This window comes from Octopus sinensis, linkage group LG17 (genome assembly GCF_006345805.1).
Source record: "Octopus sinensis linkage group LG17, ASM634580v1, whole genome shotgun sequence".
Taxonomy (NCBI): Eukaryota; Metazoa; Mollusca; class Cephalopoda; order Octopoda; family Octopodidae; genus Octopus; species Octopus sinensis.
The window spans coordinates 40,386,898-40,411,798 of NC_043013.1; the positions used below are offsets into that span (position 1 = coordinate 40,386,898).

Below are 24,901 nucleotides of genomic sequence, written 5' to 3' on the forward strand. Positions count from 1 at the left end.
TCATATATGGTGTGCCTGTTTGTGTGGTAGTTTCTGGAGTCTTTTCAGTCGATGTGAATGTGGTAGCTTCAGTTGTAGTTTTGTCAGTGCGTCGCAGTTCAGTGACAGTCGTATGTTCTGCAGTTGAGGAAGCAATAGTTGTTTGAGTTGGTGTACTCACTGTGTGATCAGAAATTGTTGTGGGCATAGATGTTTCTACTTCTTTGGCTAGAGTTGTTAGAGATGGTAGTTTTGTTGTCGCTGTTAGAGGTTCTGCAGTGTGAGTTGTAATAATTTCTTCAGGTTGTGTTGTTGTTTCAGTAGTAGGTGTTATAAGATGTGTTGTTGTAGGAAGTTGGGAAGTTGATTCCTCTATTTCTGTTTGAATTTGAGTTGTTGATGCAATGTGTGCAGTTGTGTCCGTGACAGGTGCTGTAATCATTTCTGGTGTGCCTGTTTGTTTGGTTGTTTCTGGAGTCTTTTCAGTCGATGTGAATGTGGTAGCTTCAGTTGTAATTTTGTCAGTGCGTGGCAGTTCAGTGACAGTCGTATGTTCTGCAGTTGAGGAAGCAATAGTTGTTTGAGTTGGTGTACTCATTGTAGGAGCAGAAAATGTGGTGGGCATAGATGTTTCTACTTCTTTGGCTAGAGTTGTTAAAGATGGTAGTTTTGTTGTCGCTGTTAGAGGTTCTGCAGTGTGAGTTGTAATAATTTCTTCAGGTTGTGTTGTTGTTTCAGTAGTAGGTGTTATAAAATGTGTTGATGTAGGAAGTTGGGAAATTGTCTTCTCGGTTTCTGTTTCAATTTGTGTTGTTGATGCAATGTGTGCAGTTGTGTCCGTGACAGGTGCTGTAATCATTTCTGGTGTGCCTGTTTGTGTGGTAGTTTCTGGAGTCTTTTCAGTCGATGTGAATGTGGTAGCTTCAGTTGTAGTTTTGTCAGTGCGTGGCAGTTCAGTGACAGTCGTATGTTCTGCAGTTGAGGAAGCAATAGTTGTTTGAGTTGGTGTACTCATTGTAGGAGCAGAAATTGTGGTGGGCATAGATGTTTGTACTTCTTCGGCTAGAGTTGTTAGAGATGGTAGTTTTGTTGTCGCTGTTAGAGGTTCTGCAGTGTGAGTTGTAATAATTTCTTCAATTTGTGTTGTTGTTTCAGTAGTAGGTGTTAAAAGATGTGTTGTTGTAGGAAGTTGGGAAGTTGATTCCTCTGTTTCTGTTTGAATTTGAGTTGTTGATGCAATGTGTGCAGTTGTGTCCGTGACAGGTGCTGTAATCATTTCTGGTGTGCCTGTTTGTGTGGTTGTTTCTGGAGTCTTTTCAGTCGATGTGAATGTGGTAGCTTCAGTTGTAGTTTTGTCAGTGCGTGGCAGTTCAGTGACAGTCGTATGTTCTGCAGTTGAGGAAGCAATAGTTGTTTGAGTTGGTGTACTCATTGTAGGAGCAGAAATTGTGGTGGGCATAGATGTTTCTACTTCTTCGGCTAGAGTTGTTAGAGATGGTAGTTTTGTTGTCGCTGTTAGAGGTTCTGCAGTGTGAGTTGTAATAATTTCTTCAGGTTGTGTTGTTGTTTCAGTAGTAGGTGTTATAAGATGTGTTGTTGTAGGAAGTTGGGAAGTTGTCTTCTCGGTTTCTGTTTGAATTTGAGTTGTTGATGCAATGTGTGCAGTTGTGTCCGTGACAGGTGCTGTAATCATTTCTGGTGTGCCTGTTTGTGTGGTTGTTTCTGGAGTCTTTTCAGTCGATGTGAATGTGGTAGCTTCAGTTGTAGTTTTGTCAGTGCGTGGCAGTTCAGTGACAGTCGTATGTTCTGCAGTTGAGGAAGCAATAGTTGTTTGAGTTGGTGTACTCACTGTGGGAGCAGAAATTGTGGTGGGCATAGATGTTTCTACTTCTTCGGCTAGAGTTGTTAGAGATGGTAGTTTTGTTGTCGCTGTTAGAGGTTCTGCAGTGTGAGTTGTAATAATTTCTTCAGGTTGTGTTGTTGTTTCAGTAGTAGGTGTTAAAAGATGTGTTGTTGTAGGAAGTTGGGAAGTTGATTCCTCTGTTTCTGTTTGAATTTGAGTTGTTGATGCAATGTGTGCAGTTGTGTCCGTGACAGGTGCTGTAATCATTTCTGGTGTGCCTGTTTGTGTGGTTGTTTCTGGAGTCTTTTCAGTCGATGTGAATGTGGTAGCTTCAGTTGTAGTTTTGTCAGTGCGTGGCAGTTCAGTGACAGTCGTATGTTCTGCAGTTGAGGAAGCAATAGTTGTTTGAGTTGGTGTACTCATTGTAGGAGCAGAAATTGTGGTGGGCATAGATGTTTCTACTTCTTCGGCTAGAGTTGTTAGAGATGGTAGTTTTGTTGTCGCTGTTAGAGGTTCTGCAGTGTGAGTTGTAATAATTTCTTCAGGTTGTGTTGTTGTTTCAGTAGTAGGTGTTATGAAATGTGTTGTTGTAGGAAGTTGGGAAGTTGTCTTCTTGTTTCTGTTTGAATTTGAGTTGTTGATGCAATGTGTGCAGTTGTGTCCGTGACAGGTGCTGTAATCATTTCTGGTGTGCCTGTTTGTGTGGTTGTTTCTGGAGTCTTTTCAGTCGATGTGAATGTGGTAGCTTCAGTTGTAGTTTTGTCAGTGCGTGGCAGTTCAGTGACAGTCGTATGTTCTGCAGTTGAGGAAGCAATAGTTGTTTGAGTTGGTGTACTCACTGTGGGAGCAGAAATTGAGGTGGGCATAGATGTTTCTACTTCTTCGGATAGAGTTGTTAGAGATGGTAGTTTTGTTGTCGCTGTTAGAGGTTCTGCAGTGTGAGTTGTAATAATTTCTTCAGGTTGTGTTGTTGTTTCAGTAGTAGGTGTTATAAGATGTGTTGTTGTAGGAAGTTGGGTTGTTGTTTCTCTGTTCTTTTTGAATTTGAGTTGTTGATGCAATGTGTGCAGTTGTGTCCGTGACAGGTGCTGTAATCATTTCTGGTGTGCCTGTTTGTGTGGTTGTTTCTGGAGTCTTTTCAGTCGATGTGAATGTGGTAGCTTCAGTTGTAGTTTTGTCAGTGCGTGGCAGTTCAGTGACAGTCGTATGTTCTGCAGTTGAGGAAGCAATAGTTGTTTGAGTTGGTGTACTCATTGTAGGAGCAGAAATTGTGGTGGGCATAGATGTTTCTACTTCTTCGGCTAGAGTTGTTAAAGATAGTAGTTTTGTTGTCGCTGTTAGAGGTTCTGCAGTGTGAGTTGTAATAATTTCTTTAGTTGTGTTGTTGTTTTTCAGTAGTAGGTGTTAAAAGATGTTTTGTTGTAGGAAGTTGGGAAGTTGTCTTCTCGGTTTCTGTTTGAATTTGTGTTGTTGATGCATGTGTGCAGTTGTGTCCGTGACAGGTGCTGTAATCATTTCTGGTGTGCCTGTTTGTGTGGTTGTTCCTGGAGTCTTTTCGGTGGATGTGAATGTGGTAGCTTCAGTTGTAGTTTTGTCAGTGCGTGGCATTTCAGTGACAGTCGTATGTTCTGCAGTTGAGGAAGCAATAGTTGTTGAGTTGGTTGGTGTACTCTGGGGAGCAGAAATTGTTGTGGGCATAGATGTTTCTACTTCTTCGGCTAGAGTTGTTAGAGATGGTAGTTTTGTTGTCGTTATCTGTTAGGGGTTTGCAGTGTGGAGTTTTAGGATTTCTTCAGGTTGTGTTGTTTTTTCAGTAGTAGGTGTTATAAGATGTGTTGTTGTAGGAAGTTGGGTACTTGTTTTTCTTTTCTTTTTGAATTGTGTGTTGATGCAATGTTTGCAGTTGTGTCCGTGACAGGTGCTGTAATCATTTCTGTGTGCCCTGTTTGTTGGGTTGTTTCTGGAGTCTTTTCAGTCGATGTGAATGTGGTAGCTTCAGTTGTAATTTTGTCAGTGCGTGGCAAGTTCAGTGACAGTCGTATGTTCTGCAGTTGAGGAAGCAATAGTGTTTGAGTTGGTGTAACTCATTGTAGGAGCAGAAAATGTGGTGGGCATAGATTTCTACTTCTTGGCTAGAGTTGTTAAAGATGGTAGTTTTGTTGTCGCTGTTAGAGGTTCTGCAGTGTGAGTTGTAATAATTTCTTCAGGTTGTGTTGTTGTTTCAGTAGTAGGTGTTATAAAATGTGTTGATGTAGGAAGTTGGGAAATTGTCTTCTCGGTTTCTGTTTCAATTTGTGTTGTTGATGCAATGTGTGCAGTTGTGTCCGTGACAGGTGCTGTAATCATTTCTGGTGTGCCTGTTTGTGTGGTAGTTTCTGGAGTCTTTTCAGTCGATTTGAATGTGGTAGCTTCAGTTGTAGTTTTGTCAATGCGTGGCAGTTCAGTGACAGTCGTATGTTCTGCAGTTGAGGAAGCAATAGTTGTTTGAGTCGGTGTACTCATTGTAGGAGCAGAAATTGTGGTGGGCATAGATGTTTGTACTTCTTCGGCTAGAGTTGTTAGAGATGGTAGTTTTGTTGTCGCTGTTAGAGGTTCTGCAGTGTGAGTTGTAATAATTTCCTCCATTTGTGTTGTTGTTTCAGTAGTAGGTGTTAAAAGATGTGTTGTTGTAGGAAGTTGGATGTGCCTCCTGTTTCTGTTTGAATTGAGTTGTTGATGATGCAATGTGTGCAGTGTGTCCGTGACAGGTGTTGTAATCATTTCTGGTGTGCCTGTTTGTGTGGTTGTTTCTGGAGTCTTTTCAGTCGATGTGAATGTGGTAGCTTGAGTTGTAGTTTTGTCAGTGCGTGGCATTTCAGTGACAGTCGTTTGTTCTGCAGTTGAGGAAGCAATAGTTGTTTGTGTGGGTGTACTCAATTTGGGTGCAGAAATTGTGGTGGGCATAGATGTTTCTACTTCTTCGGCTAGAGTTGTTAGAGATGGTAGTTTTGTTGTCGCTGTTAGAGTTTCTGCAGTGGGAGTTGTAATAATTTCTTCAGGTTGCGTTGTTGTTTCAGTAGTAGGTGTTATAAGATGTGTTGTTGTAGGAAGTTGGGAAGTTGTCTTCTCGGTTTCTGTTTGAATTTGTGTTGTTGATGCAATGTGTGCAGTTGTGTCCGTGACAGGTGCTGTAATCATTTTTGGTGTGCCTGTTCGTGTGGTTGTTTCTGGAGTCTTTTCAGTCGATGTGAATGTGGTAGCTTCAGTTGTAGTTTTGTGAGAGTGTGGCAGTTCAGTGACAGTCGTATGTTCTGCAGTTGAGGAAGCAATAGTTGTTTCAGTTCGTGTACTCACTGTGGGAACAGAAATTGTGGTGGGCATAGATGTTTGTACTTCTTCGGCTAGAGTTGTTAGAGATGGTAGTTTTGTTGTCGCTGTTAGAGGTTCTGCAGTGTGAGTTGTAATGATTTCTTTAGGTTGTGTTGTTGTTTCAGTAGTAGGTGTTAAAAGATATGTTGTTGTAGGAAGTTGGGAAGTTGTCTTCTTTGTTTCTTTTTGAATTTGTGTTGTTGATGCAATGTGTGCAGTTGTGTCCGTGACAGGTGCTGTAATCATTTCTGGTGTGTCTGTTTGTGTGGTTGTTTCTGGAGTCTTTTCAGTCGATGTGAATGTGGTAGATTCTGTTGTAGTTTTGTGAGTGCGTGGCAGTTCAGTGACAGTCGTATGTTCTGCAGTTGAGGAAGCAATAGTTGTTGGAGTTGGTGTACTCTCTGTGGGAGCAGAAATTGTGGTGGGCATAGATGTTTCTACTTCTTCAGCTAGTGTTGTTAGAGATGGTAGTTTTGTTGTCGCTGTTAGAGGTTCTGCAGTGTGAGTTGTAAGAATTTCTTCGGGTTGTGTTGTTGTTTCAGTAGTAGGTGTTATAAAATGTGTTGTTGTATGAAGTTGGGAAGTTGTCTTATCTGTTTCTTTTTGAATTTGCGTTGTTGATGCGATGTGGGCAGTTGTGTCCGCGACAGGTGCTGTAATCATTTCTGGTGTGCCTGTCTGTGTGGTTGTTTCTGGAGTCTTTACAGTCGATGTGAATGTGGTAGCTTCAGTTGTAGTTTTGTCAGTGCGTGGCAGTTCAGTGACAGTCGTATGTTCTGAAGTTGAGGAAGCAATAGTAGTTTGAGTTGGTGTACTCACTGTGGGAGCAGAAATTGTGGTGCGCATAGATGTTTCTACTTCTTCGCATAGTGTTGTTAGGGATGGTAGTTTTGTTGTCGCTGTTATGGCTTCTTCAGTGTGAGTTGTAATAATTTCTTCAGGTTGTGTTGTTGTTTCAGTCGTAGGTGTTATAAGATGTGTTGTTGTAGGAAGTTGGGTTGTTGTTTTCTCTGTTTCTTTTTGAATTTGAGTTGTTGATGCAATGTGTGCAGTTGTGTCCGTGACAGGTGCTGTAATCATTTCTGGTGTGCCTGTTTGTGTGGTTGTTCCTGGAGTCTTTTCGGTGGATGTGAATGTGGTAGCTTCAGTTGTAGTTTTGTCAGTGCGTGGCATTTCAGTGACAGTCGTTTGTTCTGCAGTTGAGGAAGCAATAGTTGTTTGTGTTGGTGTACTCACTGTGGGAGCAGAAATTGTGGTGGGCATAGATGTTTGTACTTCTTCGGCTAGAGTTGTTAGAGATGGTAGTTTTGTTGTCGCTGTTAGAGGTTCTGCAGTGTGAGTTGTAATGATTTCTTTAGGTTGTGTTGTTGTTTCAGTAGTAGGTGTTAAAAGATGTTTTGTTGTAGGAAGTTGGGAAGTTGTCTTCTCGGTTTCTGTTTGAATTTGTGTTGTTGATGCAATGTGTGCAGTTGTGTCCGTGACAGGTGCTGTAATCATTTCTGGTGTGCCTGTTTGTGTGGTTGTTCCTGGAGTCTTTTCGGTGGATGTGAATGTGGTAGCTTCAGTTGTAGTTTTGTCAGTGCGTGGCATTTCAGTGACAGTCGTATGTTCTGCAGTTGAGGAAGCAATAGTTGTTTGAGTTGGTGTACTCACTGTGGGAGCAGAAATTGTTGTGGGCATAGATGTTTCTACTTCTTCGGCTAGTGTTGTTAGGGATGGTAGTTTTGTTGTCGCTGTTATGGGTTCTGCAGTGTGAGTTTTAAGAATTTCTTCAGGTTGTGTTGTTTTTTCAGTAGTAGGTGTTATAAGATGTGTTGTTGTAGGAAGTTGGGTACTTGTCTTTTCTTTTTCTTTTTGAATTCGTGTTGTTGATGCAATGTTTGCAGTTGTGTCCGTGACAGGTGCTGTAATCATTTCTGGTGTGCCTGTTTGTGTGGTTGTTTCTGGAGTCCTTTCAATCGATGTGAATGTGGTAGCTTCAGTTGTAGTTTTGTCAGTGCGTGGCAGTTCAGTGACAGTCGTATGTTCTGCAGTTGAGGAAGCAATAGTTGTTTGAGTTGGTGTACTTACTTTGGGAGCAGAAATTGTGGTGGGCATAGATGTTTCTACTTCTTCGGCTAGAGTTGTTAGAGATGGTAGTTTTGTTGTCACTGTTAGAGGTTCTGCAGTGTGAGTTGTAATAATAAATTCAGGTTGTGTTGTTGTTTCAGTAGTAGGTGTTAAAAGATGTGTTGGAAGTTGGGAAGTTGTCTTCTCGGTTTCTGTTTGAATTTGTGTTGTTGATGCAATGTGTGCAGTTGTGTCCGTGACAGGTGCTGTAATCATTTCTGGTGTGCCTGTTTGTGTGGTTGTTTCTGGAGTCTTTACAGTCGATGTGAATGTGGTAGCTTGAGTTGTAGTTTTGTGAGTGCGTGGCAGTTCAGTGACAGTCGTATGTTCTGCAGTTGAGGAAGCAATAGTTGTTTGTGTTGGTATACTCAATGTGGGAGCAGAAATTGTGGTGGGCATAGATGTTTCTAGTGTTTTTATAGTGGGTGCTTTAGTTGTATACTGATTGCTAGTTTGAGTTGTGAGTGGTATTTTAGTCACATTGATGTGTTCTGTTGTCGATGAAGTAGTAGTCATGTTTTTTTTTGTGTGCATTTTGGTAGTGGTAAGTGTGGTTTGCATAGATGTTTGAACATATTCAGGTAGAGTTGAGAGCGTTGTTTTTTCAGCAGTTGTGTTGTTCGGCCATGGAATCTGAGGTGTTTGAACCTCTGTGAGTTGCGTTGTGCTTTCAACAGTAGATGTGTGAATGTGTGCTGTGTGAGGAAGTTTAGCAGTAGTTTCGTCAGTTTGTGTTTGAATGTGACTCATGGAAGTAATCTGTGTTGTATCTGTGATAGGTTGTGAAAGCAGTTTTGGTGTGCTTGATGGCGTAGTATTTTCTGGAGTCTTTTCTATTGATGAATGAGTTCTATACTTAGTCATAATTTGATCGGTGAGTGGTATTTCAGTGGCAGAAGTGTGATCTGTTGTTGATGAAGCAATTGTTGTTTGAGTTACTACGTGTAGTTTGCTAGCAGTATCTGTGATTGGCATGGACGTTTGTACAACTTTAGCTAGAGTTGTTTGTTTGGTAGGTGTGGTGAGAAGTGGTGTAATCACTGTTGTTAGAATATCTCTGAGTTGTGTTGTATGTTCACCAATAGATGTGTGAACGTGTGTTATTTGAGGATGTTGGGAAGTTGATTTCATAGTTTCTGTTTGAATTTGGCTTGTTGACGGAATGTGTGTTGTTGTGACTGTGATAGGTTTTGTAAGCAATTCTGGTGTGCTTCGTGGTGGAGTCATTATGAGAGTCTTTTCAGTTGATGCCTGAGTTGTATATTGCTGTTCACTTATAATGTTAGTGGGTGCTGTTTTGACATGATATTTATGAATTTGTGTGTATTCAGGTATTTTTTCTGTTTTATGTATATATTCTTGTGTAATTCCTTTTGTCGTTTGTCTTTTCATGTCATCTTGCTCTGTAATTCCTTGTATTTCTATACTAGTGTGTGCTGTGTTTTGTAAAGATCCCTGTGTACTTACATTTTCTTTTGTGATATTAACATGCTCTTGAGTATGTGTTGTTATATTATTATATGAAATGGGTTTTTCTGTTATTGTTGTTATGTTCCTATGCACTATGGTAGTGTTTGGAGTGTTAAACTCTTTTATTTTTGTTATTTGGTTTGGGTGTGTCATTACTGTGCTTGTGAATGATGTAAGGTGATCAACCATTTTGGTATCTGTTTCATTTTGTAATGTCTTATTCCAGTTTTTGTTGTATATCAATTCAGTTGTTTTATTCTGAAGTTGTGTTAATGTAGATTCTGTTGTATTCTCCTTGTGTTCCTTTGGTGTTGAATATGTTGTTACATTGTGTGTTAATTTTGTTTGTTGCAAGTTTGTATTTGTGTCTGTTAATACTGCGGTTGTGGTTTGTTTCATGGGTGTCTTTGTTATTTTATGTGTAGTTGTTATAAGTGTCATTACTGGTGTTGTAGTAAGTCTTTTAGAAGTTGTCATTGAAGGTGTAGCTTTCGATAGTGGTTTCTTTGTCACTGTTTGTTTAACCATTGGGAATGTTATGCTTGGCGTCAATGTTGTCAGGGTTTGTGTTTTGTCATCGTCACTTTTACCCCTGTGTTCCCTATTTTCAAATGTTAATGTAATTTCAGGTATTTGAGATGCTGTTGTAATTTCAGTTATTTTTTTTGATGAAAGTTGATAAAATATCTGTGATGTTACCTCAGGTATCCTTGCTGTAGTTGGTGCATATGCTGGGGTTGTCATCTTCTCTGAAGAAAAATTAAGATGTATATTAATGTATTTTCATATAATAATTTTTGCTTGAAGGAAGTTGCTAGAAGGAATGTCTTGCACTATTTAGTTTTACACATGTAAACTCTGACTTCAACTCTTTATTAAATTTAAACCAATATTACACAAGGACTGATTGAAGTAATTATATCCAATTTCCCTACAATACCAGGATTTATGATTAGCCTAACAAAATACATATGCATTTTTGTCAATTGAGAAACGTTTTTATTTAATTGACATTTTTCTAATGCAGATTTTTTAAAATTTCTAAATTTTATAATTAGTCTGAAGATAAAGTACTTTTAGACTAAAGAATAAGAACAGCTGAATATATGTAAGTTTTTACTTTTTTAAGTTGATGGGGAAATATATGTAAAATCGAACTTTAACATTTTCTGAGAAGTATTGATTGGTTAAGTTTGTGTGATGCAGTAAAATTGACAATTTCTAGCTATGTAAAAGCAAATTTTATGGGAAGGATATACAGACAGTTGATCTGCTCTGATATATTATTTATTTTATTAGCAGGTTAGAATTAAGCTTAAGCTTGCACAAAATTTCAAATGAAAACAGTGTAGTGTCAAACTAGATATAGTAAAGCAGTCATTCAAGCATTCTTCTCCATGGACCACTCATTATGTCCTCTTGTTTCTTATATAAAGATATTTAAAACTAAACCAAAATTTCTTCTTTTATCTTTGTAACAAACTTTAATCATTTTTAAAAATCATTCATCATCATTATATGTCTGCTTTTCATGGTGACATGAATTGAACAAGTTGTCATGATCTAAATTTACAAAGTCATTTGGTTTGGTTTCTATGACTGGATGTCCTTCCTAATGTCAACCATGTTACATAGTGTTCTGGGTGCATTTTCTCATGGTAGAAACATTAAGTGGGTTGAATAATCCTGAGTGAGACAATGCTATTATACTACACTATCTCTGCTCATTTAGTCAATAACTTTGCAGTGTGAACAATAAGTGGGGGATGCCATGTTCACAGTGAATGTAAATTTGGAAAGGAACAGTGTTGGCAGAAGGGTCAGAAATAGTTATTTACGAGGTGGGAATAGGGGAGTAAATATAAGTATAGGAAGTCTTCAATAAATTAAGGGGTGTACATTTTCACATGTGACTGAGGAAAAGAGTTGGAGAGAAACAACAATGACATCAAAATGAGAAAGGTAGAATGGATGATAAGATGGGCAAGAGTATATGAGGAATGGCAGAAGAGATGATTCAGAGGAGAGAAAGAGAGTGCTGGCTGGCAGGACAAGTCTGTGAAGTTAGAGTGTATTAGATGACCTAATGGAGTCTCATCCAATGACAAAGAAGCTTATGAATTAAATACTAAAAAATGTGACCTATTTCCCCTTCACTTTGCATATATATATATATATGTATATATATATATATATATATATATATATATATATTATATATATATATATATATATATATATATATATATACTGAAGCAAACTGATTTTTCTTTTTTTCCCCCAAAGTTATGCATTTGTTCATCTGAATAGATTTTGGTGATATATACACTATGTTGAAGGGTTTTTGTAGTTGAGACAGTATAAGTTTTTTATCAAGCATTGATGTCTTCTCAAGACCTGTATGTATTCATATAGACAATTTCTGTCTCCATCCTCACACTAAGTACTCTTACTTAATAGGACTGTATATATATATAAATATATATATATATCCTATATGGATGAGTTTTTCCCCACACATCTCTGCTCACAGACTTGCAACCACATCATATTCTCTTCCTTTCTTTATTGTTAATGAAATTGTTATAATGTATATTAAGACCTCAATCCATTTATTTTGATCAACACTATAAATAAGGTTTTTTAAAAGAATAATCTTTTTATTAAAAGAATAATGTTTTTATCCAGCCCACAAGATCTAGTTTATACTGCAATGTGGCACAAAATCAAACAAGTTTGACAGTTCTGCTGTAGGGAACAAGTCAGTTGGGTTTTGAACAGTTTTATTCCTGATAATGGCACTTATAAAAGTTCTCATTCAATGAATCATAGAACAAGGCAGTGCTATTAAATTTGTATAATTAGACTTATTTTATTTTAATTCATTAGTTTAAAGAGGAAAAGTCATGTCTATGACCTTAAATTAATTTAATTATCTATTATTATATGGAGGTAGTTGATCAAATACTAGGGTTCACAAGTAACAAGCAAGATATTACAGTGCATAGGTTGTGAGTTGGATATATCTTGAGATTCAGTGAGACACTTAAGGGAGTTGGGTTTTGATAAAAATGATTGAATAAATGGAATGAAGTGGCATCTATAGTGAAAAATATTGGAGCAGTAAAAACAGTAGAAGTAGAAAGAAAGACTATACAATTGTTTTTATATGGGTTGGAAATTTTTATGATTAATTTTCTTTTGAACAGGGTCATTCGGAGTTGTGACAAAAGGAAGAATACAAGTATATTTTGTTGGTAGTAATAGTCTTATGCATATTATCTAAGTCAACATGTTTTACAGGAACATTCTTAGAAGATAAAAAACCAGTGTCATGTTGCAGAACTGACAATAAATAGCGTAAAATTGATCTTTCTAAAATGGAAGTCATATAGTGATACATTTCACAGCACAAAAACACACATATTCACTCCTACAATTTTATATTTATTACTTCAGAAAATCATGAACATCACAACTTTTGATTTTCTTGACATAAAATACATTATTCTTGATTTTAGTGAATGATAAAGGTTAGGTATTTGAGCACTGCTCAAAATCTATCAATGAAGCAACTTGTAAGTTATGATTCCAGTTTGAAGGTTAGAAACTTATGTCTCTTCAAAAGTACTATATGAAAAAATAAAACTAGTATTAATGCTACTGCTGTTGTTACTTTTACTCACATTGATATTATTTACATACTAAGAAATGTATAAATAAACTATGGATGTTACTTATCTCTAAAAATATAAATATATAACATGCTTTTTATACAGAAAACTGGATCTATGGATCTTATATTCTAAGCTTTGGAAATAATAAGATCTAAATGTTTTGCTGGAAACAAAAATAGTTTGGACACACAAGTTTTAAATATTTGCCATAATTATCTTAAAATCTCATTTTATCATTGAAATTATTGGAGTGTCTGACAGGCAATCATTTTTTTATATATACAAGCCATGTACATGAATGTTGCCAGTAAGGTGATGGTTGGCAACGAGTGTAGCAATTAATTCAGTGTAGAGGTACGAGTTCACTAAGGATGAGTTCTCAGTCCCCTCTCGTTTATCCTAATCTTCCATGCCATAACAGAGGAATTCAAGACTGTCTGTCCCTGAGAGCTCCTCTTTGCTGATGATCTTATAGCTGAATCACTACATGACCTAGAGAAGACATTTCAGGTGTGGAAGTGAAGCCTTGAATCTAAGAGCCTTAGAGTTAATCTAGCAAAGACCAAATTCCTCCTAAGTAGGAAAACAAACAAATCACAAGTCTCTTCAGGAAAATGACCCTGCTCTATATGTAAGAAGGATGTTGGTAGAAACTCTATGCATTGTACCCAGTGCAAGCTTTGGACATATAACAGGTGTAGCAGTATCACAGGAAGGCTAACAGAAAAAATAATCTTTGTATGTGGCAAATGTGCAGTTACAGTAAGCATTAAATATTTGCAGACAATAGACATCTTCAAATACCCAGGGAGATCCTTAGAAATAGTAGATAACTTCTGTTGCCTTGGCAACCAAGTTAGCAGTGGAGGAGGATGTTCTGAAAGTGTAGTTGCTAGAATAGGAATGAACTGGGTAAAGTTCTAAGAGCTTCTGTCTCTGTTGGTAACTAAGAACCTCTGTCTCAGAGTAAAAGGCAGATTCTTTGATGCCTGTGTACATACAGCTATGCTACATGGCAGTGAAACATGGGCTGTGATTCTAGAGGACTTATAAAAGCTTGAAAAACATGAAGCTAGCATGCTCCAATGGATGGGTAATGTCAATGTGCACGCATGACAGATTGATCTAAGAGAAAACTGGATTTAAGAGGCATCAGATGTTGTGTGTAAGAAAGAAGGCTGCATTGGTTTGGTTATGTGATGCATGTGGATGAGAACAGCTATGTAAAGAGTTGTCAATCTCTAATTGTGGGGACTGGGGGGAATCTGTGGAAGGGGTAGACGTAGGAAGATGTGGGATGAAGTATTAAGAAAAGATCTTCAGATGCTGAACCTCACTGAGGAAACGACAAGGGACTGGGAGTTGTGGTGATTTGCTGTACTTGAGAAGATGTGTCAAGATAAATAAAATTGTGGTCATCCATACATACAGGCAAATTCTTTGCAGGTGCCAGTGCCATGTAAAATGCACTTACACTGGTGCTGTGTAAACACCCTTGTGCCAGTGGTGCATAAATGCACCCATGCCAGTCACACGTAAAAAGCACCCAGCACACTTTGTAAAGTGGTTGGCTTTAGGAAGGGCATCCAGCTGTAGAAACCATGCCAAACAGAAAACTCAAGTCTGGACAGCTCCCTGGCTGGCAAACTCCTGTCAAACCAACCATCCCATGCCAGCATAGAAAATGGATGTTAAACTATGATGGTGATGCTGCTGCTGAAGAAGATGATGAAGATTTTCCCAAAGAAACTCAGGCTATTAAATCATGTTTAAGAGCATGCTAGTTATTTAAAGGATGGACAATTGCACTCGTTCTCATTGTTTAAAAAATCTTGGAAATTAAATTTCAAATTTGAAATGGCCTTCATGTAAATTCAATTGTCATGGTATTACCAAAATTAGCTTCTTTTTGAAAGTTAAAAGGCCCTTAAGATCTTAAGAGAAGATAGCTATGCACAAAACTTATTATAATCTCTATTTATCCAAGTTAATATCTTTTAGCTCAACCCCAAACCAAACATTGTTTTACATATGCTTTCTACTTCAATAATATTTTAATGTTAAAATGCTTTGCATTAGATATTGTTTATGAAATAAAATATGATTTGTATCTTTTTTAAATTTCACATCTGTTTGTAAGTTGTTTCACCTATATGAATAAAAAAAATACCAAGTGAGTATTTTTTGGACTTTTCAGTTTTACATGGACTTCTAATAGTAATTGTTCTTGCACTTTCTTTTTGGTAAAATATATCTAATTTATTTTAAAAAATAGAATAATGGAGATTATATTTTTAAATGTGATAAAAAGGACTACTTACTGACGTTAAAACTGATTGCAATCTGTTCAAGAGCTTTATAGCTTGGTACACGAACAATTCCTTTCGGGTATGTACTGGCAATGTCCACTAATTCTTGCAAATCAACATTGTTTCCTACTCCAACAGAGTATGTATGAATGCCGGCATCCTTTAATTTCTGAGCTTTTCTTCTTGTTTCTAAACGATTGTCTGATGTTCCATCAGTGACAATAATAGCAACTTGGGGTCTTTCAGGTTGTGGATAAGGACGTTCAAACATTTTCCTTGTAAGGTCCAAAGCATCAGCTGTGTTTGTCTGTCCCATTCGATAAGGAACATCTTTAATTGCATCTGATACAGCCCATCTATCTTTGTATTTGTCGAGTGGTATGTCAACATGTGCCTTGTCGCTGTATGATACCACACCCATTTTTATTTGGCATGGCCCTTGTCCAATATCATAGTTTTTTGCAAAATTATCAACAAATGACCGCAATCTGTTATAGTCTGGAGGCCAAATACTGCTAGAGGAGTCCAGAACAAATACAAAGTCTGCCACGTCTCCATAGCATTCTAAGAAAAAAATAATAGAAACAAGTTAGTCATAACGAAAATCTTGAAAAGAATTTGGCATTTAATTAATGAACACTTGCCTAACAAATCAACAATAATGATACTCTGTAATTATATATCATCACAGAAAATGATATTTCACAAACATAAATATTATGAGAAACCTCAATATCAAACAGTCTTCATTTATCAATTCAGACACTGACTGTATTCAAGATATGGAAAGCAAAGCAATATTAAAGGTTTGTTGTCTCTATTTCAATGTATTTTACTCTAATAATTATAGCTACCAACATCTGAAAGAAATTGTGCTGATAGCAATCAGCTTTGTATAAGACTTAGGTTTTATCATATCATATCATAACATGTATGAAAAGTGCTGTGGTTGTGTGCCAGGTTCTTGATCTGCAAGATGTGATTTCCTAGCTCTAGAAAAAAGCTCCCTACTCCTTCTAGAATTGCATCAAGGCACTTAAGATATCTGGCACAGAGAGAGAGAGAGAGAGAGAGAGAGAGAGAGAGAGAGAGAGAGAGAGAGAGAGAGAGAGAGAGAGAGAGAGAGAGAGAGAGAGAGAGAGAGAGAGAGAGAGAGATGGCCTGGTCACCTTTATAGTTAATCAGATTATACAAGAAGGTGTCATACCCAATGACTTGTCTAGCAGCATTATAGCCAACCCTTACAAAAATAAAGAAGACACCTTTGTGAGGAGTAATTACAGGAATGTCAAATTGATAGACCAAGTTTTGAAAGTTACAAAAAGAGTTATAAGCTCAACTAATTAGGAAAAGTGTTAAGAGTAGCTGAGATGCAGTGTAGGCTTGTGGCTGAGAGAAGTACTTCTGATGCTGTCTTCCTAGTAAGGCAACTGCAGAAGGAGTATTTTGCCAGGAGTAAACAAGTATACTTAACTTCCACCAACTTGGAGAAAGCCTTCAATGTGGTTCTTCACTGCCTTATCTTGTGGTTGTTAAGAAGATAGGAGTAGATGAATGGCTGGTGAGAGTACAGTGACAAATTTAGTGTGCAGGTAGGAGTTCACTAGGGTTCAGCTCTCAGTCCTGTCCTATTTATCATTATCTTTCAGGCCATAGCAGAGGAATTTAAGATCTGTTGCCTGTGGGAAGTCCTCTAAGGTTGACCTTATTCTTATTGCTGGATCTGTAGTAGAATTGTAAGAGAAGTTCCAGGTGTGGAAGCAAAACCTAGTCAAAATTCTAGTAATCAAGAAAACAGATATTATGCTAATTTCTTTAAAAAAATGACCCTACTTGATATGTAGAAAAAGTGTAAGAAGTAATTCCATACAGTGTATTCAATGCCAACTACAGACACACAAGAGATGTAGTAGTTTCACTGGAAGATTAACAAAGAAAGTAGATTTTGTTTGTGAAGATGTGCTGGAGCAATAAACAGTAAAAGCATAAATTTTCTCCAATGCTCAGGAGGGTCCTTAGAGGAAGTAGACAGCTTCTGTTACCTGAGTGACCTAATTAGCAGTAGAAGAGGATGTTCTGCAAGTATAGTTGCTAAAATAGGAACTATAAAAAAAGGCCTCTCTATATCTTACTGTGACAGGCAGATTGTGTGATGTTTGTGTTGGAAAAGTAGTGTTACTGTTGTAGGGAATTAGTAATAATGGTACACCCCTCCCGTGTGATGAATGGCATAACCTAGTCACTATAAGTAAAGAGAGTATGTAGCAGGCAGTGAGAGATAGTCGTGTTTAGGATGTAAACAACTCATAAGGAATTAATAAACTTGACAAGGATTTTAAAAACTCATGAGGAATTAAGAAACTCGAAGAGGAGTTAATAAATTCACAAAATTGGTGTATGAATTTTACGATAATCCGTAAAAGTATAGAAAATTTGTTGGCAGGTTTGCTCGAGTTGCAAAAGCAACAACAACAACAGCAGATACAACTGTTAGAACAACAACAACAACAAATAATATTACAGCAACAAAAGCTGCAATTACTGAAGTCATCAGGAAAGTCAGAAAAAGTGTTCTCAACAGACTACATCATGAACTCCATAACGGAGTTCAAATACGAACCTAATGAAGGAGTTACTTTCGAAGCATACTACAGAAGATATGAGCAAATCTTCAAGAAGGAATGTAAAGACTGGAATGACAAGATAAAAACGTGCTTAATCTTGAGAAAACTGGTGGCAACAGAACATGAATGATACACTAATTACATACTCCCAAGAAAACCTTTGGATATAAACTTTAATGACACAAGAGATATATTGTGGTAAAATTTTCAGTGAAAAAAGCTCATTGTTCAACACACGTTGTTAGTGTCTGAACTTAGAGGAAAACTTAAAACCAGAACTTTTGCAAAGCTGGAACAAAACTAGGATGTAACCCTACAGCAAGTGTCAGAAGAATATGAAAGGACAGCCAAATTAAGACATGACACAGAGGAAATTGAACTTAAAGATTGTTTCTAAGTAAAGCAAGTGCAAAATAATCAGAATAGAGATAATGTGCTCTCTAAAAAACACAACAAAAATCAGGAAATAAACCCATGTTTTGCATGTGGGGGTATACACCTGAGAAAAAATTGTCCATTTAAAAAACTGGAGTGCTTTCATTGTCAAAATATAGGACATATAAAGATGCATTGTAGAACGAAGATGACAAAACGTTAGAACAAAGGAAAAAGAATAAATAGCATGTCATTGGAAGAAACTGGTAATATAACGATGAGAAAATTTGTGAAAATGAAAATTAAAAATACAAATATTGAAATGCAGTTAGACACTGGTAGTGATATCACCATTATAAATGAAAACCCTTGGATATATGTCAGTAAGCCAAAATTAATTAAATTGAAAAAGGTAGCACATTGTTACGGGAAAAATATTATATTTTGGTGGGGAATTCATATGTAATGTATCATTTCAAGGTCAAACAAAAAAAAGTAAAGATATATGTGTTAAAAAGTTCACTTAATTTATTCAGCACAGAGTGGATGGAACTATTTAAATTATGGAATACACCTATAAGTGTTTCAAATGGAAATGTAGTCAGTTTGGTTGAAGGTTTGAATGTGGCTTAGGGACTGAAACAAAAATTTGCAGTAAACCAGAGTGGAATACCTGTATGTAAGCCACAAAGAAATGAAAAATTGTCCACGATAAAAAGTAAACATTGTTCAAAAGTAGATGTTCCATGGTCAAGACTATGCATTGGTTTCACTGGTTCTTTAAATGGTTCTTACTATTTGGTGGTAGTTGATAGTTTCTTGAAATGGCCTGAAATTTGTAAGTGTAAAAAATCAACCTCTTCATCAGTGATAAACTTTTTATATGACTTGTTTGCAAGATTTGCATCCCAGACAAGATAGTGTCTAACAATGGAATGCAATTTGTGTCAAATGAATTAAAAAAATTTTGTGAAATGTTCATGATAGAATATATAACTACAGTGCCATACTATCTCTGAACTAACAAACGGACAGAATGCTTTGTTGATACCTTCAAAAGTGTCCTTAGAAAATCAAGCAAGGAAGTTACGGATGAGGCAGCTCTACAACAATTTTGTGACACCAAATATAAATACACCAGCAGGTAGCTCACCAGCAGAGCTGATGTTTGCAAGGAAAGTAAAATCAGTTTTTGATAAATTGCTACCTGGCAAGAAAAAAAGAAGTGCCAGGGAAGACATAGCAAGATTCTTTAAAGTTGGTGAAAACATGTATATGAGGGCATACAAGAATGGACTGTAGAGTTGGGAAGATGGCAAAATTACCAAATGCATAGGTAAAATGATGTATTGGGTAAAAAGTAGTAAAGGTATACGAAAAAGACACTGGAACCAACTGAAAAAAGATTTGTGGAAAGTGAATCCAAAGAAGTTGGAGGAACCAATGAAATGGTTGTATGATATATTTCAAGTACCAATACCACTGCAGGTGATTGAACCCAGGCATACAAGTGAGAAGAAAACAAAACATATAGAGTTCCTGAAAATAGATGTCAAGTGCAAAAAATATTAAATTGTACAGAAAAAGAAAATCCTCAAGAAAAGAGATGTGGGGTGAATAAAAAAAAATATTGCTAAATAAAATGATACTTCCCAAGAAAAACTTAAAAGGGGAGATGTAGGAATTAATAATAATGGTACACCCCTCCCATGTGATGAATGGAATAACCTAGTCACTCTAAGTAAAGAGAGTACATAGTAGGTGGTGAGAGATAGTTGTGTCTTTACTAGTTTTACTAAGTAAACTGCATACTGAAGTGGATGTTATAACAATCCTAATATTTTAAGGATGATAACAGTTACATGGTTGTAGAATGGGAGTCATGAATGCTGAGAACAATGAAAGATCAGAATGGATGTACAATATAAGTGTGCATGTTTAACAAAGTGCAAATATATTGAGAGAAAAAATGGGTATAAATAGCATGAGATGTAATGTGCAAGATAGACAACTGTGTTGGTATTGTCACACGAGGACAGGTGCATAAAGAAGTGCTAAGGGCTAAACTTGGTTGGAAGTTACGGAAGAGGGTGGCCCAGGATGATGTAGGATGAAGAAATGAAGACCAACTTCATGTTGAGCTTTATGGAGGAGATGAATGGTGATTTATCATGCTCATGAAGAACCATTCATCTCAGCAAACATGAGGTCCTAAAAGCATATTATATCTTTGCCCCTACACTCAACCTGTACTTATGAAGCCTTCCCAGCAACTCATTTTTTGTAGCACCAATCTCTCTTTTCCTCCACTAACTGCAGCGCTAGTCCTTAGCTGCTGTAGTTGTATGAAAGCAGAGCTACTAGAGCTGCATTTATTCCACTTGCCCTTCCATGCTACCAATAATCCCTCTTCTTGGAACCACTTCCCTTGCCACTATATTTACACTGAACACCCTCTCATGTCTGTGACCAAGTCCCATTCCTTTTATTGCGACCAACTATATTGACTTTTTGTGCCTCTGATTTAGATCTCTGTCACTCTACCTCTTCACTCCGCACCATACTTCATTCCAGCTCCATATTTTTCATCTATCTACATTTATATTGTTGTTCCAGCCCATCCCTATATATTACCACTTATCACCTCTTCCTCTTTGACCTACTCCTATTTTCTTTACATTCCTCCAAACTGAGATTCACCATTGTTCATGCATCTACCTACGTTTGTCATTCACTGCTTTCACTTGTATCCTTATTTCTACCACCTGTCACCTTTCACACTGTCATGAACCTACCTACCCACCAACCAATCCTTGATTCTCTGTCCCTGTTCTCTCTTTATCTACCTTGTATTTGAAGATATTCCCTGACACCTCATTTCCACTATCCTTTCTCCTTCTCCTGCTGGCATAGCCATGTATCTCCTTTATAGTAAGATGTCTGTTACTCTTCCACTATCAAACTTCAATCTCTCAATATCTGGCACTAAGCTGCTTCGCCAGTTGTTTATCCAACTGCAGCAAGTGTTATTGTCTTGTGAGTTACTTGGTGACCTAACTAGTACAGGTGCTATGGAAAAAACCCCCACCTTGTATGGTCTGTTAAGTGGTTGGCATTAAGAAGAGCATCTAGCTATAGAAACCTTGTCAAAGCTGATGTTGGAGCCCAATGCCACCCTGTGGCTCATCAGATCCTTTTGATCTGTTCAACTCATGCCAGCATGGAGTACAGAAGTTGATGATGATGATGAAGATAAAATACTATGAGTCTCTAGGCAAGGCACTTTATTTAATTTACTCTATTTAACAGATATTTATTATATATGGAAGAGAACATTTTTTTTCTTAGATAGTCTCATGCTTTCAATGTATTTATCAATACATGCCAGCAAAGAATATAAAACTACTGGAACTAGTAATCCCTCCAATTCATAGACTATGAGCACTGCACTATGTCTGCCAGTTTTAAAAGTAAGATATTGTCAGATATTTCCAGTTTAGAGAAATACTATTGAGATTCAAAGAGACATAAGGTTAAGATACTGGTTTAAAGACTAATGTTAAGATACTGGTTTAAAATTTTCTAAAAGGCTTGCACATTTAGAAAAGAAACATCTATATAATAATCTGATTGTTCATTATACTTTAGTTAGAGAGGTGGAGTAAAAGTGAGAGGGAAGAGAAATGTGAGTAGTAAAGAAAGAAGAGAGGAGTATAATAATACACTAAGGCCAAATACGTCAGTTAAAGGGAGAGGTGAAGAGTGAGAGAAAAACTGGGAAAGAAAGGTGAAGAGAAATAGAAACATGCTAAAGACAGGAAGAGGGGAATTATATGGTGAAAATGTTTGTTGAAGAGGTAAAAAGAAAGAGAGAAATATGAAGTCCTTAGCAGAGGGAAATTTTAAAATCATATAATATATTATTGTGACTGGAAATGAAATAGCTTAGCAAAATAGAAACAAGAATCACTCTTTCTTTCTTAAATAGCTTCAGTTAATCTTTTCTGTTCTGTGGAATTTCCACAGGTCCCACAATTATCACTATGATGTGATTATCTTACTATCAGTATACCCCATAACTAAAACTAATGCTTTAGCGACTATCAGTGTTTATTATTTATAACAAACTTTAGTTATGACACATGACTGGAAGTCTAGAGGAGGTTAAATGCTTGACAGTAATGATTTTATTGATCACGGAAGTGTAAAAGGCAAAATAAACATTGTCTAGGTTTGAACTCAGAAAGTAAAGGAGTATTATGAAAATTTTTTGTGTGTGTGTTTGAGTGTATAACAAAGTTTTTATTGTAAATAAACACTAAAATATATACTTTACAAGCACAAATCTAAGATGGAAAAAATGTACACAGACCATGGGAATGAGTGATGTATCTGTCAGAATCCAACCAGCTCTACTAACCATCATGACAGAGCACCTATGGCACACTTCATCCAAACTCAAATTAGTGCTTATAGAGTGTTGCTATGCAAGGCATATTGTTTTTTACCTACCTCAAATCTCACATGAAAATCTTTAGATTTTGCAGCTAGACTGTAGACAAATTGTTTCTGAGTTTTCATCTAGAAATTTTTACTTATCTTGTGACTGAAGCAATCTCATGCATACTATTAGTTAGTAGTAATAGATGAAAAAGTAAACAGTTAAAACTTTTGATTGTAAGCATTAAATTAATTAGACCTGTGTGATATGTGCTGGGTGATTGTTTTTCTTTTGATATACATCTATATATCTATGTAACTGTGTGTGTGTGTGTGTGTATGTGTGTGAATACCCACCCACATACACATAAATACACATACATGAGGTGGTGGTGAAAAGTTCCTGGCTTTGGGTAAAAGAAAATAAAGGAGGATCAGTTAATTATGATTTTATTGAACATATTCCCTTCTAATTTCAGTGGTCCTTCAGTTTTACTAAGCCCTGTAAAAGAACTTGAAAGGTTGGGCCTTCATCTAACCTTTCACAACACCCTTTAATGTATATAAATACATATACATGCACACACACACTTATATGTACTAACTGGACCCATGAAAAATTCATGGAAATTATAAAAATGTAAGCATCTCTAAATTGTGTGCTGGTGTCATGAAAAATGTTTCTATATTGTGATAGTTAAAGGTGGCAAGCTGGCAGAATTGTTAGTATACTGGTCAAAATGCAGTATTTCGTCTTTCTTTACACATATACATTCTTATATATATACTAGCAGTATCGCCCGGCGTTGCTCGGGTTTGTAAGGGAAATAACTATATAAGCATTTTTAGTGAGTTATAGCAAAAAAATGCATTAAAAAAGGAATAAAAAATGATGGTAATTTTGGTGTCTTCAAGCCATGAAGTCGTTGTTCTAAAAGAACGCTGGTCTCCTTGACAACGCTTTACGATGTTGATTTCCTTACACTCCCTTCCTCACAGCTTCACGAGGGAGGGAAGAAGGGGGAGAAGCAAACAGGTGCAGGTGTGACCATGGACGCCAACTCCGCCGCCATCGACACACGAAAAATTATGCATTAAAATGGAATTAAAAAATGATGTTAAATTATTTTTAAAATCGTAGACTCATCGTAGACGCGCACTAATACTCAGACGGGCTCGATATGAATCACGACTATAAGATACCCGAATTTGGTTAAACTGCACCGCAAAATGTGGGAGTAGTTAGGAATCTAAATCGAAGGGGACAGACACTCACACAACTACAGTTTTATATATATAGATATATGTGTGTGTGTGTCTTTTGGTTTTTGTTTACTTATGCACATCAACAAATGAGCCAACTGAACAACTCTGTGTGGTTGTTCAGTTTGCTAGAAATAACTGCCAAATCTGTCTCCTACTATGCTTTTGTTAGGATTAAGGAAAGGGTAAAAATAGAATAAATATTTTTGATTTTGTTTGGCTCTATGAATTTAATTTTTTTAAAAATGCTTTTGTCCATTACTTGATACAAGAAAAAAAAAAAAGGAAAAATCTTGACCAAAACAGAGAAATTGTAATTTCCCTACCCTGACTAGCTCTTGTGCTGGTAGCACATAAAATGCACCATCCAAATGTGGCTGATGCCAGTGCCACCTGACTGGCTCCCATGCCGGTGGCACGTAAAAAGCACTCACTACACTCTCATAGTGGTTGGTGTTAGGAAGGGTATTGAGCTATAGAAACATTGCCAGATCAGATTGGAGCCTGATGTGGCCTCCTGGCTTGCCAGTCCCCAATCAAACTGTCCAACCCATGCCAGCATGGAAAACGGATGTTAAGCGATGATGATGTTGATGATGAAAGAAAAGGTTGTATTCGAAAGCCAAAAGATGTTTTTTTAGCCGAGGTGTAATTTTATAATAAAAACAAATTAAAAATTTAAATTTCAGGATTGATCATGTTATCTGGTGTATGGCCAAATTCAAATGGGTTGAAGACCAAAAACAAATTTGTGTGTGTGTGTGTGTGTGTGTGTGTGTGTGTTTGGTTGGGCCTTTAATAGCCAGGGGTCAATTTCAGTTCAATTGTAGAAAGGAATTCAAATACCCATCAGCCGTTCAGTTTCATGCCATCATCTCCCTTTCTCTCTCACCATCTCTCTTTCTCTCTCACTTCCTCTCATACACATGTCAAATTTAAGTATCTTAATTTTCTCATTAAAAATGTTGCTGCTTTGATAGCCCAGTAAGCGTAGGTGTTGAGAAGTAGCAGTACAACACATTGGTGGGTTTCAAATCTCTACATGAAATTACAAGTGACAGGAGATATAGTTAAAATTTTTTATTTAAACAACAAAATTTCTTTCTCTTAAGCATGACACATGCATCAGGTATGTACAAAAAGCAAATTGGCATATTGATATTATGTATATATAGATATATATGTTACTTATACATATATTTGGCTTCCCACCTCTATTGAGGCAGTAAAGGTCATGTCTACTTTGGGCACACAGTGAATATGCATCAAGATGTAGACACTGAAATCTCAAAGAAAATAAGGGCATGATGGAAGGCATTTAAACTCAATAAAAGATGTGCTCCAAACAAAGCTAGACATTGCCTTACATGGCAGACTCTTCAATAGCACCATCCTACCGGCACTCTTTTATGTAAGTATTTAGAAAGGATTATTATTATTATTATTATCTATATCTATAAAAGA

General features: G+C 36.8%; 2 protein-coding genes across 2 annotated transcripts in view; both read right to left on the bottom strand.

Moving 5' to 3' along the window:
• LOC115220735 (mucin-2-like) overlaps positions 1-2,426 on the bottom strand; it is a 3,603-nt gene extending 1,177 nt beyond the window's left edge. The window contains exon 1 of the mRNA XM_029790880.2: positions 16-2,426. Coding sequence (XP_029646740.1) covers positions 16-2,272 — 2,257 coding nt within the window. The 5' untranslated portion in view covers positions 2,273-2,426. The remainder of the gene's footprint in view (positions 1-15) is intronic.
• Positions 2,427-3,943: 1,517 nt separating this feature from the next.
• LOC115220736 (mucin-5AC-like) lies at positions 3,944-20,437 on the bottom strand. Its single transcript, XM_029790881.2, has 6 exons — positions 20,398-20,437; positions 18,888-18,941; positions 17,372-17,425; positions 14,748-15,299; positions 8,906-9,498; positions 3,944-8,530 (listed from the first exon to the last, which is right to left on the bottom strand). The coding sequence occupies exons 1-6, from the start codon at positions 20,435-20,437 to the stop codon at positions 3,944-3,946; spliced, it is 5,880 nt and encodes a 1,959-aa protein (XP_029646741.2).
• Positions 20,438-24,901: the final 4,464 nt, after the last annotated feature.

Excerpts from the sequence above, each read along its gene's own strand:
- LOC115220736 (XM_029790881.2), bottom strand. The coding sequence starts at position 20,437 with ATGGTGAATCTCAGTTTGGAGGAATGTAAAGAAAATAGGA. Across the intron at positions 17,426-18,887 it reads TGCAAACATCAGCTCTGCTG|TCTTTACATTCCTTCTTGAA; the intron begins GTGAGCTACCTG and ends TTGTCATTCCAG. Across the intron at positions 15,300-17,371 it reads TTCTGTAGTATGCTTCGAAA|AATGCTATGGAGACGTGGCA; the intron begins GTAACTCCTTCA and ends TTTTTTTCTTAG.